The 14906-nt window shown below is 38.2% G+C and overlaps 7 protein-coding genes across 7 annotated transcripts; 5 read left to right on the top strand and 2 right to left on the bottom strand.

Moving 5' to 3' along the window:
- Nucleotides 1-410: 410 nt before the first annotated feature.
- AC631_00549 (ATP-dependent 5'-3' DNA helicase) lies at nucleotides 411-2675 on the top strand (the record flags this gene model as incomplete). Its single annotated transcript, XM_015609379.1, has 1 exon — nucleotides 411-2675. The coding sequence occupies one exon, from the start codon at nucleotides 411-413 to the stop codon at nucleotides 2673-2675; it is 2265 nt and encodes a 754-aa protein (XP_015469839.1).
- Nucleotides 2676-3718: 1043 nt separating this feature from the next.
- RBT4 (Rbt4p) lies at nucleotides 3719-4459 on the top strand (the record flags this gene model as incomplete). The annotated part of the gene is made up of 1 exon (XM_015609378.1): nucleotides 3719-4459. The coding sequence occupies one exon, from the start codon at nucleotides 3719-3721 to the stop codon at nucleotides 4457-4459; it is 741 nt and encodes a 246-aa protein (XP_015469838.1).
- Nucleotides 4460-4926: 467 nt separating this feature from the next.
- PUT3 (Put3p) lies at nucleotides 4927-7929 on the top strand (the record flags this gene model as incomplete). The annotated part of the gene is made up of 1 exon (XM_015609377.1): nucleotides 4927-7929. One exon carries the CDS (start codon nucleotides 4927-4929, stop codon nucleotides 7927-7929), a length of 3003 nt encoding a protein of 1000 aa, XP_015469837.1.
- Nucleotides 7930-8101: 172 nt separating this feature from the next.
- Nucleotides 8102-8659, bottom strand: AC631_00546 (uncharacterized protein; the record flags this gene model as incomplete). The annotated part of the gene is made up of 1 exon (XM_015609376.1): nucleotides 8102-8659. One exon carries the CDS (start codon nucleotides 8657-8659, stop codon nucleotides 8102-8104), a length of 558 nt encoding a protein of 185 aa, XP_015469836.1.
- Nucleotides 8660-9160: 501 nt separating this feature from the next.
- AC631_00545 (uncharacterized protein) lies at nucleotides 9161-10156 on the bottom strand (the record flags this gene model as incomplete). Its single annotated transcript, XM_015609375.1, has 1 exon — nucleotides 9161-10156. One exon carries the CDS (start codon nucleotides 10154-10156, stop codon nucleotides 9161-9163), a length of 996 nt encoding a protein of 331 aa, XP_015469835.1.
- A 760-nt stretch (nucleotides 10157-10916) lies between these two features.
- On the top strand, nucleotides 10917-13484 carry AC631_00544 (uncharacterized protein; the record flags this gene model as incomplete). Its single annotated transcript, XM_015609374.1, has 1 exon — nucleotides 10917-13484. One exon carries the CDS (start codon nucleotides 10917-10919, stop codon nucleotides 13482-13484), a length of 2568 nt encoding a protein of 855 aa, XP_015469834.1.
- A 164-nt stretch (nucleotides 13485-13648) lies between these two features.
- On the top strand, nucleotides 13649-14890 carry HAT2 (Hat2p; the record flags this gene model as incomplete). Its single annotated transcript, XM_015609373.1, has 1 exon — nucleotides 13649-14890. The coding sequence occupies one exon, from the start codon at nucleotides 13649-13651 to the stop codon at nucleotides 14888-14890; it is 1242 nt and encodes a 413-aa protein (XP_015469833.1).
- Nucleotides 14891-14906: the final 16 nt, after the last annotated feature.

The raw sequence follows: 14906 nt of genomic DNA, 5'->3' as shown, positions 1-14906 counted from the left end.
TTCTTCTGTGACTACGATATTTTGATATTTTGATATTTTGGTATATTTGCTATTCTAATCCAAACTTGGTATTAATATTATTTATTGTTTATTGTTGTATAATTAAGTAAATATATCTAGTCAGCAGAATAAAGATAAACTTGTAATACGTGAATAGTACAAATCATCACTCAGTGAGAAAGTGCATATCTGGGGTGATTTTAGGTATTTTTTTGTAACTACAATAATATAGGTATGTCAATGAAACTCACAGATCAAGTCATTAGCTCCATTATCTGTTGATGGGAAGCTTATCAGTAGAATCTGAAATCAATTTGTATCTAGCCTTGAAGTGCTGAAAATTTCACTCAAGTGAGAAGATATACATCTACACTTCCTGAATAGGTTTACTAACATTGACTAAGAGAAATATGTCGAGCAATGATTCAGTACAAAGTCAATTAGTGGAATCATTCAAGAATGCCATCAATTTAGAATTGCAGTCAGATTTATTGTTGACAAATTCGTACTTAACGTCTTATTCGCCAAAGAAATTGCACAAATTGGGGTTGGCAGTAATTAACTTGATCGTCACAAATGTAAAGAATGGTCTTGGTGGTAAAACAATAATAGAATTGGAAATAGATCCTGCTTTGAAATCAAATGAGACAGAAATTCAAATGGGATCCCTAAGAGTTGGGGATATTATAAGGTTAGACAAGATGAGTAATGCTAATACATCAGAAACTGTTCAGACAAAGAAGGCACAAGATAATTCGTCTAAAAAGAAAAAGGGTAATGGCGAAGAGGATAATAGTCAAGATGAATCTTTAGATGCTGTGCTTATAAAAATTAACTCAAATACAATCACTATCTCAATTGAAGAGGACCATTCCGAAGAAAAGGTACTAAGCTTGTACAATAATACGTCCAATGATAATGTTAGAATGTGGATAGTAAAATTAAGTAACTCAATTACCTACAAAAGGATGACAAGCTCCATGAACAAGCTAGCTGAATTATCACCTTCTAAGAAAAGTGAAATAATTCAATACTTACTTGGGGAAACACAGTATGCCAAAAAAAGTACTGCAAAATCTTTAAAAGATAAACAGTTTTTCAATCCCAATTTGAATTCTTCCCAGAAAGAAGCAATCAACTTTGCGATCAATGAGTCTGCCATAACGATTATTCACGGACCACCTGGAACAGGTAAAACCTATACATTAATAGAATTAATCAAACAGTTGACGTTCAATAATGGTGAGAAAGTGTTAGTATGTGGGCCATCTAACATTTCAGTAGATACAATTTTGGAAAGATTATCACCGATTTTTAATGAGGAGGACGAGGCGGATAAAAAGAAAACTCGTAGAGCTGCCAAAAAGAATACGTCGGCTTTAAAGAACCCAGAGAAATTAATTCGTATAGGCCATCCTGCAAGACTTCTAGGCAACAATTTACAACATTCGCTTGATATATTATCTAAAACTAATTACGATACCGGATCTAATGATAACAAGGAAATATTGAAAGATATAGAAAAAGATATCAGTGACACACTAGGGAAGGCTAAGAAATGTCGAAACTATGCTGAAAGACGAGCTTTGTGGTCAGATTTGAAAACATATAAAAAGGAGTTACGTATTCGGGAGCGCAAGATAGTACAAGACTTACTAGTGGGTGCCAACGTTATTCTTAGTACCTTACATGGTGCCGGAAGTTACGAGCTTACGTCACTATACAAAGAACCAACGTTGAACTTCGACCACGACCATCCCTTATTTGATACTATAATCATCGATGAAGTTTCTCAATCGCTCGAGCCGCAATGCTGGATTCCTTTGGTCAACCACTTAGGATGCAAGCGCTTAGTGATAGCCGGGGATAACATGCAGTTACCTCCAACGGTGAAATCAAAAGATGATCTAGATGCATTGATGCATAAACTTAGCATAGATGGCCCAGTAGCGGATTTAGAATTAACCTTATTTGATAGACTCATCCGAGACCATAACGGGACGCAATTTAAAAAGCTCTTGGACACCCAGTACCGCATGAATGAAGACATTATGCGTTTTCCGTCGAATGAGCTTTACGATGGCAACCTCAAGGCTCACGACTCAGTTCGTTCGTTGACACTTGAAGATTTGCCCTCAGTCAAGCCTACCGATGATACCTCCGTGCCATGTGTATGGTACGACACACAGGGAGGCGATTTCCCCGAGAAGTCTAGCGACGACGATTCGCATGCAATGGCCGAATCAACTGGCTCCAAGTACAACGATATGGAGGTGCTAGTGGTGGTCCAGCACCTTCAGAATCTACTACAAGCAGGCATGGCCCCTGCCGATATAGGCATTATCTCCCCCTACAACGCACAGGCCTCCTTACTTAAAAAAACCCTTCAGCTGCGCCAGCTCGATGGGATCGAGGTATCTACCGTTGACGGGTTCCAGGGCCGTGAAAAGGAGGCCATAATTATCTCGCTAGTCAGATCGAATTCTAATAGAGAAATAGGCTTTTTGGCAGATAGGAGAAGGTTGAATGTGGCCATGACTAGACCTAAAAAGCATCTCTGCATCATCGGCGATCTAGAATTAATGGCCACAAATGGTAAAAAATACTTGACAAATTGGTCGCAGTATGCAGAGAATGAGTACGAAATTAGATATCCCGATCTAGGTGATTATTGATCTATGACGTCGGTGTTCCTTATAGTCTCGCCACACCGTTGACTTCCGTATATCCTCTATATAGTGCTTGCCGAACGGTAGTAGTTTTTACGCCTACCAAAACGCGTCGTGCAAGATTGCTCTCGAACTTGTTCCTAACGCACCTTGGAACAAAGCACTTTATGTTTTAGGTAAAAGTTAAATAGACGATTCAGACATGCCGTGTTTGCCCAGTGTTAGTAAACATTAACGCCGGTAGCCCCCCACGTACCTACTATTCGCTATAGTGGCCTCCTCAGAGCACCAAAATGGGGCATTCCATAGATCGGGTGTTTCATAGACGTTTCAGACCTTGTTTCATCAAATTCGCGTCTATCATTTCGCAATCATTTAGGTTTGTCACATACCCCTAGATATACCGCACCACGATGATAGACTTCGTATTACTTAGGTTAGACCAAACGAATATCTTCATAGCTACCGCATCTACTTGTTCATAGGCAAAATAATGTTTCTCACCAAGGCTTCTCGCTAAATGGTTTGAAGACGGGGATAACGAGCCTTGTAGGTGAGATCGGCTTGTAGGCCATCTTTGCGATCTATTGTACAGTAATAAAGCTTATGAAAACAGAAATATGATTACGTGGATGAGGCACAACAGTTAAGAACGATGAGGGTCGACTCGAAACAACAATAGAAATTTGTTTATGCATGGAACGCGAATGTTCGATTCAGTAACTTATATTGGCTGTACCTTTTTTGTAAATATGTAAACCTAGCGGGCATGGTGCTTAGTTCTAGATAAAAGTATAGCCTATCCAATGCTGTAAGGATTTTATAAAATTTTATTCTTTACTACATCTTTTTTCCTTTTGAAGTGTTATTATAGTGCATCTGGAACTTTTCCTTCGTTTTATTATAGTATTTTTCACAGGTTCATACATCCTACATAGTTGTATTTAAACCGTCGAAGTCCATTCATTTGTCTAATAGTTTTTGAACACTATACATTCCTTAGTTGCTTATATTACATCGTACACTTACATTCCCTACTTACATTCATTATGCAATTTTTAAAATTAGCTACTGCTTTATCTATCTTGTCTGTCGTTTCTGCTGAAACCGTGTACGTGACTCAAACCCATCTTACTACCATCCAAGGTGGTGACGGTCAAGCTGGTACTACTCTTTCCACCGAGGTTGCTGCTCCTACTGGTGCTACCACCTCTGTTGCTGCTGAAGTCAAGGCTCCAAAGAGTGTCTTGGGTGATGGTGAAGGTTCTACCCAATCTGCTGCTCCAACCACTTTGGTTTCCAAGACCAGCTCTGCTGCTGAAACCGCTTCATCCACTGAATCCGACTCCTCAAGTTCTGGTTCTGGTGTCAGCGGTGTTGAAGACGAAGATTTCGCCAAAGCTATCTTGAAGGCCCACAACGAAAAGAGAGCCGACCACAACGTTGACGCTTTATCTTGGGACTCGCAGGTTTACAAGTACGCCCAAGACTACGCCGACCAATACGACTGTTCTGGTACCTTAACCCACTCCGGTGGTGAGTACGGTGAGAATTTGGCTCTTGGTTACAACACTGCTGAAAAGGCCGTCAATGCTTGGTATGAAGAAGGTAACGATTACGATTACTCCTCTTCTTCCTCTTTCGACCACTTCACCCAAATCATCTGGAAGGACACCACCAAATTAGGTTGTGCCTACAAGGACTGTTCTTCCGCCGGTAAATACATTGTCTGTTCTTACGACCCTGCTGGTAACGTTGTCGGTGAAGGTAAGGCTAACCTTTCAAGTTAATTGAGTTGGAATGGTAAAAAATAGTTTGGGTTTATTTCTACGTTCTTTAGTTATGTTTATCTTCGATTCATGTTAGACATAGTTTGTTTTATACCAATGTTTTGTTATTTATTGTGTTTGCTGTAGATCTCATCTCATGAAAACCCGAGTCACTATTAACGATCATCAGATCTTGTCACAAATCATTGCCAAATTGCCCTTTTCTTTGTCGGATGGTAAATCAAGATATCAAGATTTTCTTTATCCTCTACACTTCTTCTAATTCGATATGACGTAGCCGATGCTAGGTCCTTTCAACTCTAGCTCATAGACTAGTAGGAGACTTAAATATTAGTACCGATTTGTATACAGGAGTCAATATCAGCTCTTTTGGACAGATTTTTAATGGTAACACTCCTCCGAAAGAAGTTAGTCACATACAAAGTCTATATTAATAGTAAGCGTTGTATATTAGATAAAGAACTATAATGAGTGGGCAAGGCCTAGACTCTGACACAGTGGATATGAAGGAATCGACGACACCCACGGAACCTACCGATTCAACAACCACAGAGCCACAAGCCCCAGAATCGAACAAGACATCGCTGTTCGGACAAATAAAGCCTAAAAGAACGTCGCTAGCGTGTATCAGATGTAGAGCACGTCATATAAGATGTCCAGGGGGCGATCCCTGTAAAAAATGTCTTTTAGCCAAAAGTAAATGTGAATATGTGGAAGCAGATAAGAAGATTGTGGTTTCTATGAAATATTTATCCAAATTGCATGACGATATTGCTAGGTTAAAAAAGGATAATGCCATGTTGAGGAACAATCTTAAAGAAGAGGAAATTAAAAGTGGTAAAAATGGACTGGATGTGCCCAGCGCATCATATCAAACAAGCTTGTATCGGCTGAATAGTCCTCAGCCGTTAACAACGTTCGATGATCCAACTAATCAGGCCACAATAGCTACTTCGCAATATCCTTCGTTTAGTAATGAAGTGATACAGCCAACGCTTGATAAACACGGTCGTATAATAGAGTCTAGAACAGGGGAAAAAGTGTATGTTGGATCTTCTTCGATGACATTATTTGGGTTGGAAATTCAAAATATGATACCGTCATGTGTCACACCATCGTTGTTCGATGAGTCTAGTGATACCCCGTTAGATAATTCTCCCGGTGGAAGAACGTTAGACACGCCTAGCGTAGTGTCTGATAATGGCCACCAAGCAAATAAACGGCAAACGGAGATTCTTGAAAAAGAAGGCAACGCTTATAAGATTATTCTCGCTAAAACTAATACTCGTCCGGGATTATCGATTGATTTAACATTACCGTCATACTCATATGCTATGTTATTGGTTGATACGTTTGTAAATTACAATGATGGATGTTTCTATTTTTTCAACGAAGGATTAGTGAAGAGATATTTAATGAATCTATACTCAGGAAAGACCGCTGAAAATAAGAAAATCATGAGAAGAAACCTATCCCATGTGAACATATTCCCGTTGGATGAGAATGAAGCTAAGAAAATTCAAGAAGAGGATACTATTCTTGAAACGATATGGTTCTGCAAGATATTATTGATATTTGCAACTGGTGAAATGTACTTAGGAACCGAGTCCGATACTCATATGAAAACACATAAAGAGCAAACAGCCAATAATATAATTAAGAGGCCTAGAAATAAAAACAAAGAGAGTGAAAATAATGAAGCGAAAGCCGATACAAAGACTAATTCGTTGCCCGGCTCCAAATATTTCCATCAAGCTTCTGAATTGTTTACAGGCTTGTTTGCATCTGGAGCGATTGATAACGTGAGAAGAGATGGGGGTGTGGAAGCAATGTTATTGTATGCATTTTATTTACAAGTAGCAGATTGCACTGTTTCATCATACTTTTATTTCGGTATGGCATTGAGAGCTGCTTTGATTTTAGGATGGCATGTAGATGCTGATAAAGAAAATTTGAATAGATTTGAGTTGGAACATAGAAGAAGAATTTGGTGGACCGTATATATGTATGAAAGAATGCTTTCATCAAAGGCTGGATTGCCTCTTAGTTTCGCCGATGCAAGTGTTTCAACTGAGCTACCATCAGACTTTGATATGCGCCTAGTTGATTTCCCTAAAGATGAGAAAGATGTTAGAGGGTATTACATATTCCCACCAAACGAGTATATCAAGAATTGTGTAACAATTACTCAAATTAATGCCATAATTTTATCCGCATTATATACTAAGCAACCAACGGTAAACATTTTGCCAGTTGTGTCTGATTTAGTTCACAAATTATTAAGCTGGAAGAATTCTCTCCCCGATTTCTTGAAAGTGGACTTTTCAGCTGATAGTATGCATGTTTCGAGGCTTGTGGTTAATCTTATGACAGAATATTTTCAGGGAATGAATCTTGCCGTTCGTCCACTATTGTTTCATTTTGCCACGAAGAAATTGAAAGAACTACAATTCCAGAATAATAACAGCAAATATGTTGATTTGACCAAGTATTCAAAGAATGTTCTAAGTCTATTGAATAGTTCTTTTCAAGCATCCATAAGTACGATTAAATGTATCTGGTCACTATTACCTGAAAATATGGTTGCATTGTTTGGATGGATGGATAGAGAATACTTGTTTACTTCTGCATCGACTTTAATTTTGTTTAATGCATCGTTTGGTGTTCACGATGCTACCAAGGAACATTTGGATCATGCCCTTATAATCTTTACAAGAATGAAAGATTTAGGAAATTATCCAGCTGCTTTAAGAAGAGCTCAGTTATTGAAATTAATTAGTGTCTTAGATTTTAATGGTGTTATGTCTGATTTATTAGCCAAGCATGATGTTGATGACCTTTATAATGAAAACTCAATGGATTCTAATATGCCAAGTAACATGCCTTCTAGTGAAACCTTTGAAGCAGTAAAGGGATTTAGAAACGTTGGTGATATGGGCGCTACACATGCAAACTTGAGTCAAGATAATTTGAAATTAGGCGGTGAAGTAAATCCTGATCCAAAGCTAAATAATTCAGATTTCGATTTCTTACAATTTTCAAACACTTCTTCGACAAATATAACAAATCAGCCGAATCCTATGGCTCCAATATCAGCAGATGATACATTAGGCGTTAATTTACAAATGCCATCGGGTATGGGCGGAACTGGTGATATATATACTAATTCAGATTTAGCTGGTATTGAAGGTTTAACATATTTGGATGAAGAACAACAGTTATGGAATGAAATTACTAATGATGCTGTCTGGTTAAATGTACCTAACACAAGTAATCAGCTGAATAATGCAAGTGATTTATCAAATAAAGGAACCGGTCAACCAAGCAGCATGGAATCCAATGGTCCACTCAATGGCTTTGATCCGAATTCCAAATTGTTTGGTAGCCTGTCAGTAGGTAATTTTGCTAATTTAGCAGGGGGGTATAGTGATATAGTAAACCAAGAGTTTCAAGATATAATGGGTGAATGATTCAAAGGGTGTTAGAGTTACATAATTTAGTATTTTAGCAAATTGTTTATAGAGTTAAATACTTTGATTTTAACGTCTAATAAAAAAAGAAAAATGTAGTTGTTATCACAAAATTTTCTATTAAGTAATTATACAAATGGTAAAGTACATATACATATATATATATTTCAAATTAGAAGAAGTCCATATTTGAAGTATCATTCAAAGGCTGGGCATTATTATTAGATGGCGTACCATTCATCTGTTGTAAGATTTGTTGTGGAGATATTCCTTGCATGGAGGGCTGTTGTGGCTGCAGCTGTTGACCCATACTCATAGCAAAGCTATTGTTAGCAGCTTGCGGATTGAAATTTGATGGTATATGTTGCTGGGATTGTTGTCGACCTTGTTGTTGAAGCTGCAGCTGTTGCATGAAATTTTGAGGCATATCTTTTGGGCCCATATTTTGAAAATTATTACTTGCTACATTATTAAGCATCGAGTTGTTCATAATCGCTGGAGAGGGCTGCATTTGTTGTGGTATTTGTGAGTTGCTGAATGGAGGTTGAGTAGACTGTGATGTTGAACGAGGTTGCTGTGCATTTGGTTGTTGCTGTACATTCGGTTGTCCCTGGGATTGCTTCCTCATTTGATTTATCTTCACTTTCAAAAACTGAAGAGCTTCAGGGTATAAGTCTTGTAATTTATTGTACAACTGTTGCAATTCTGGCATATCTTGAGGTGCAGACATAATAATGGGGAATTGGGCTCTATTTGATGGGGTTGGTTGGTTTGGATCCGTATGATATTTTTCGTGGAGATATGATAACACAGAAAGGTTACAATGTATTCTTCGAGTGCAGTTTTGATACAGTTCCAATATCGTCTGTTTATTCTGTGGTGGAATTTGTTGCATCGTCTGTTGGTTCGTCAAAACATTCACATAAATATTTATCGCTTTTTTCATAAGTTGTGCATTTATAAGCAAGAGGCACGTTACACGCTCTCTATCAAGATCAAGTGGGCTCCTTTTATCGGGGATCGAACTCATCTTATCACCATATATTGGAAGTAATTGAATTATTGATATCACCAACTAGCATTTTCATTTGTCTTATAAAAATCATAACATACACGTGATCGATTTTTAATAAGACAATACTACAGGGTTGATAGTAATGTAATAATGTATTTAGAAAGCATGAAAATGACATGATAGAGCTAGAAATGAAGATAAATAATAACTAGTAATCTATAATTTTTCAGTTAATTCAGGAACTGCTTCATTTATGTCAGCAACTAAGCCAATATCTGCAACATTGAATATTGGAGCTTCAGGGTCCTTATTAATGGCAACAATGGTCTTAGCATCCTTCATACCAGCCAAGTGTTGGATGGCACCAGAGATACCAACAGCAACGTATAATTCTGGTGCAACGATCTTACCAGTTTGACCAACTTGTAAGGAATTATCACAGAAACCAGAATCCACTGCGACTCTTGAAGCACCAACAGCAGCGTTCAATTTCGATGCTAACGGCTCAATCAACTTTTCAAAGGTTTCCTTGTTCTTTAATCCACGACCACCAGAAACAACTCTGGTTGCAGAGCCCAATTCTGGTCTTTCAGACGTCACCAAGTCTTCCTTGACAAACTCGGTTCTGTTATTAGATTCGCTGGATTGGGTGTATTCTTCGATTGGGGTTGAGCCATCGCCACTCAACTCAACTGGTGGGAATGCGGATGCTCTAACAGAAGCAAGAATGACCTTTTCGTTTGACTTAACGGTTGCCAACGCATTACCAGCATAGATTGGTCTGACAAAAGTATTTTCCGATTCAACTTTAAGGATGTCAGAAACTGGCTGGATATCCATCAATGCTCCAACTCTTGGTAAAACAGACTTTCCCACGGCCGATGCTGGGGTGATGAAATGCGTGTAATCGGACGACTCCAATACTTCCTTGATTAATGGAGACAATTCTTCAGCCAAGTAATGGTCGTAATTGCTACTTTTTGATACTAAAATCTTCGAAATACCTGGGATCTTGGCTACTTCTGAAGAAATAGCATTACCTTCAGTACCAGCCAATAATGCTGTGATTGGCTTACCTATTTGCGTAGCAGCACTAATAGCTGAAAGCGAGGCTGGTGAGATTTTGGAGCCGGTTGACTCGATGAAAGCAAGTGTTTCCAACGAAACTCTTGTGCTCGAAAAGAATCTCTTACTAATTGAACTGCGCAACATTATATAACTTGATATATAAGGGGTCTCTTGTACGATAAGATTCTCTATATTTATGTCCCGGTATTTGTTCATAGTTCGAAAATTTCCACTCTGTCACGTGACACAGCCGGTTTCGGAGGTATCTCTATAAGCTATAAAACATTCCTACTGGTACCATTACAAAGAGGCTAACTAAACCTACTGTGGTCTTATGATGCTAGAGATGTCGGTGAAACTGGTTCCGTAAAAAACTTATTTTTCACGAGATAGTGTAGTGGAATCAATTTTCGGTGAGAGCTGAGTACGGAAAAGCTTCTCTTGAACTACCAAATACCTTGAAACACCAACAAGTTGTCAGACAATGTTGCTCTCACAGCTATATGAGTACGCCTTACTTGAGTCAAAATACGTATTTATCCAGTCTTCATGAATAATTCTGCGTGAGTGTTCGAGTACATAGTTGTGAGGCATTGAAGTGTTCAAATGAGAACCAGTGGACAATAACACTAAATATCGATTGGCTGCCACTTTGTAAACTAGCATTTAAGACTGGTTTCATCCATCATATAGACGTCATACTCTATATCCAACCATATTATCATTAAAAAGGATGCAAATAGTCTTATGTTTTATTGTATACAGTAGGTCTTTTCTCACGTGGGGTTAGATACTCGAATCAAAATGCAGATATAGGTTGGTGGTAATCATACTGATAAGGAAGAATACTTCATGACAAGTTACTCAGAATAGCATGCATAGGCCTGATAACCCGACATCTAAGATGCAAGCATCGCCCTCGAGAGCGAACACTAGAAGTGACCCTAATATGAGACGAGCAACTAGTCAGTCACCTAGCGTGAGGCACATTTCACATAGAAAAGTGAACGCTTTAGAGAGAAAGCCACTCCTTGACAGAGCAAATTCGGATATCGCAGATTACCAGACTAGTCTAAACATGCCTCTGGGTAGGAATATGATTCTGCCGGATATATACCGTGATGATGTGGAATCGATTGTATACAATAATGGTGCTTCTGACACTAGTGGTAATGAGGGATACAAAAGATCATCGTTGACTCGTGCTGTGACAAATGATGACATGAATAGTATGCGGAGTGATTATTTGATGGGAATGAATCTTAATCGAGAGGATTTAAGTTGGAAGGTCATTTTACCCTACTACTTGCCATTTTTGTCGTGGATCCATCATTATTGTCCATCCTTCTTTGTGGGGGATTTGGTAGCGGGTCTTTCGTTGGTCTTTTTTCAATTGCCGTTGTCTCTTTCGTATGCTACCTCGTTGGCTCATGTTCCTGTTATATGCGGATTGTATTCGCTTGCAATATCCCCATTAGTGTATATGGTATTTGGAAGTGTACCACAAATGATCGTAGGCCCTGAAGCAGCTATCCTGTTAATCGTAGGACAGGCTGTCGAGCCATTATTGCACCATTATAAAAAGAAGCATTCAGAAAAATTAGATCCTGTCGACTTAGTCGTTGCTATTACCTTCATCAGTGGAGCCAGTCTTCTAGGGTTTGGATTAGGTAGATTTGGATTTTTGGATAATGTATTAAGTGCATCCTTATTAAAGGGCTTTATAAGCGGAGTTGGTATTGTTATGGCAATCAACTCGACAATCGTGATGTTAGGATTAACAGAATTATTGCAAGAAATCACCGAAGATCCAACAAAGATGGATATCCACTCTCCATTTGATAAAATGCGCTTCTTAGTTCATCATTATAAGCAGTTTCACTCTTTGACATTCAAGATTAGTATAGTAGCTTTTATTGTGATCTTGTTGTGTCGTGCCTTCAAGAACTATATGTCAAAGAAAGACTCTAGCATCCTGAAGAAATGTGTATATCTTCCAGAGATATTATTCGTAGTCATAGCTTCCACATGCCTTTGTGCTGTGAATAGGTGGGATGAAAAGGGTATTGAAGTCATAGGAAAAATTGCTGATGTTTCGTCATCTCAAATTTTGCATAACCCTGTTGCGGTAGAAAGGTGGTTTCTTATCAAAAAATTGAGTACTCCTGGTTTCCTCTGTGCCATGTTAGGATTTTTCGAATCAACGACAGCTCTGAAATCTTTAGGGTCGAGATATGATTTACCTATATCCTCGAATAGAGAATTGGTGGCCTTAGGTGCATTGAATATATTAGTATCAGTATTTGGAGGTTTGCCAGCGTTTGGTGGTTACGGAAGATCCAAGATTAATGCGATCTCCGCTAAAACCACTATGCTGGGTGCTATAATGGGCCTTTGTACCATATTTACTATTTCATATCTCTTGGATGCATTGTATTACGTTCCGAAATGTATTTTAAGTGCCATAACAGCTGTTATTGGTATTCTGTTAATAGATGAAGCACCTCATGAATTATGGTTCCATTGGAGAAGCAGAGGTTACAATGAGTTGATCACATTTTTCATTACTGTTATGACGACGTTATTTTTCTCAATGGAAGCAGGTATAGCAGTTGGATTGGTATACCTGTTAATCAGAGTGATAAAGCATTCAGCTCTGTCCAGAATTCAAATCCTTGGGCGCATTGCTGGATCCAACAATTTTGTAAACGCAGACGTATCTCATATTGCACCAAATACGGGAATTCCCTTTGATGATATTAAGCACCCTGGACATCCATTGAATATATTCACCGACGATAATTTTACTCATCTCAATTTAAAGGTGATAGAGGAAATAGAAGGATGCCTTATTGTAAAAATTCCTGAGCCTTTGACATTTACAAATACCAGTGATTTAAGAGGTCGCCTCAAGCGTGTTGAAATGTATGGTTCAACTAGAGCCCACCCAGCCCAGAAACGTACAAGAGATGTATCAATGACGAAATATGTTGTCTTTGATCTTAATGGAATGACAGAACTTGACTCATCGGCCGCACAGATATTGAAAGACTTAATCAAGCGTTATACTAACAGAAATATATACTCATTTTTCGTGAGGGTAAATGAAGATGACAAATTAAGACATAGGCTAGAGAATACAGGTATTACTAAACTATTAGCTGAAGTTTTGGAGTCAATCAAGTATAATGAGGCTCAAAATAGTCTAACGTTTAATAAAGTTAGAGATACCAGAAAGGTCGGTGATCTACAACACGAAAATTCCGATATTACGCATCCTGATATGAATGAACACATGGAAATCTATAATCTCACTGAAAATTCCCATACCCCTTACTTTGAGCATATAAGTGATGTCTTGAAAGTAATCGATTATTACGAAATTAGAAATGAATTACAATCTAGACACGAGTTCTTGGACGTAGACCAGGCTGAAAGAAGATCGAGTTTACCCTCTATCGACATTGCTTAAATTATATTTAGTAGCACGCTATATACATTCAATTCCAAATATATATCTTATTTATTGGTATATTGTATGTAATGGACTTTTTGGAGTGAGTGAAATTTGGTAAACGCGTAAATATATTGAACAAAAATTAACCTCACTTTTATAGATAACGACAGCATTCAATCATGTCATTAGAAGCAGAGATATCTGAACTAGGTCAAGATGATTCTCAACGAGAATTGACTATAAAGGAAGAATATCAATTATGGAGAAAAAATTGTCGTTATATGTACGAATTTGTTAGTGAGACTGCATTAACATGGCCATCTTTAACAATTCAGTGGTTACCTGAAAATAAGACGAATGAAGAAGAAGGTTTAATTGATGCTAAGTTGTTATTGGGGACACATACATCAGGTGAAGATACCAATTATTTAAAGGTAGCTAGTACGCAAATTCCATTGTCGAGTTCAATTAATCCAGAGGAAAAATCAAGCAAGAAAGTTTCTTCCCGTATTAAAATCACCAAAAAGTTTGAAAATAACTTTGAAATAAATAGGGCCCGTTACATGCCACAGGATCCATCCATCGTGTCCACGATTAATGGTGCAGGTGAAATTGATCTTTACAATTTAAGTGGTGAAAAGAAAACTGCAATTGCACATTTGACCCCCCATGAGGACAATGGTTATGGTTTGTCGTGGAACCCCCATAAGAAAGGGTACTTATTAACGGCCTCAGACGATAAAACAGTAATCTTGACTGACACATCTCAACTAGATGCTACATCAGAGGTGTGCAAATTCACTACGCATAAAGATATTGTAAATGATGCTAAATGGCATCAGTTTGATGAAAACTTGTTTGGATCAGTTTCTGATGACAAATATTTCTATCTTTTTGATATAAGAACTCCAAATGAACCAGTTTCTAAGTTTTATCATCCAGAATCAGAGGGGATAAACTCACTTTCCTTCTCTCCATTCTCTCAATATTTGGTGGCCACCGGTAACGCCAACTCCAATATTAGTTTATTGGACACAAGAAAATTGTCTACGAAGTCAGGGGTTTCCGATGGTTTGCTTCATACAATGATGGGTCACTCTGACTCTATTACCAGTTTGGAGTTTTCTCCCCATAAGGATGGAATGCTTGCGTCTGGTTCGCAAGATCGTCGTCTAATTTTGTGGGATTTATTCAAAATTGGTGAAGAACAAGCCCAAGAAGATGCTGAAGATGGCTGTCCAGAGTTGTTCATGATGCATGCTGGTCATACTGGTGCAGTAACAGATTTAAGTTGGTGTCCTTACAAAGATTGGACCATTGGCTCAGTCGCCGACGATAATATTGTACACTTATGGGAAGTCGGCAAGACTCTACTCAACTCCGAGAAGGGAATTGAGTTGAAGGATACTGATTTAGAATAATATATCTAGTTTATAG

The sequence above is a fragment of the Debaryomyces fabryi genome, assembly GCF_001447935.2.
Source record: "Debaryomyces fabryi strain CBS 789 chromosome Unknown contig00006, whole genome shotgun sequence".
NCBI lineage: Eukaryota > Fungi > Ascomycota > Pichiomycetes > Serinales > Debaryomycetaceae > Debaryomyces > Debaryomyces fabryi.
Note: the sequence above shows the minus strand (reverse complement) of the source record. Positions and strands in the feature narration are given on the sequence as shown.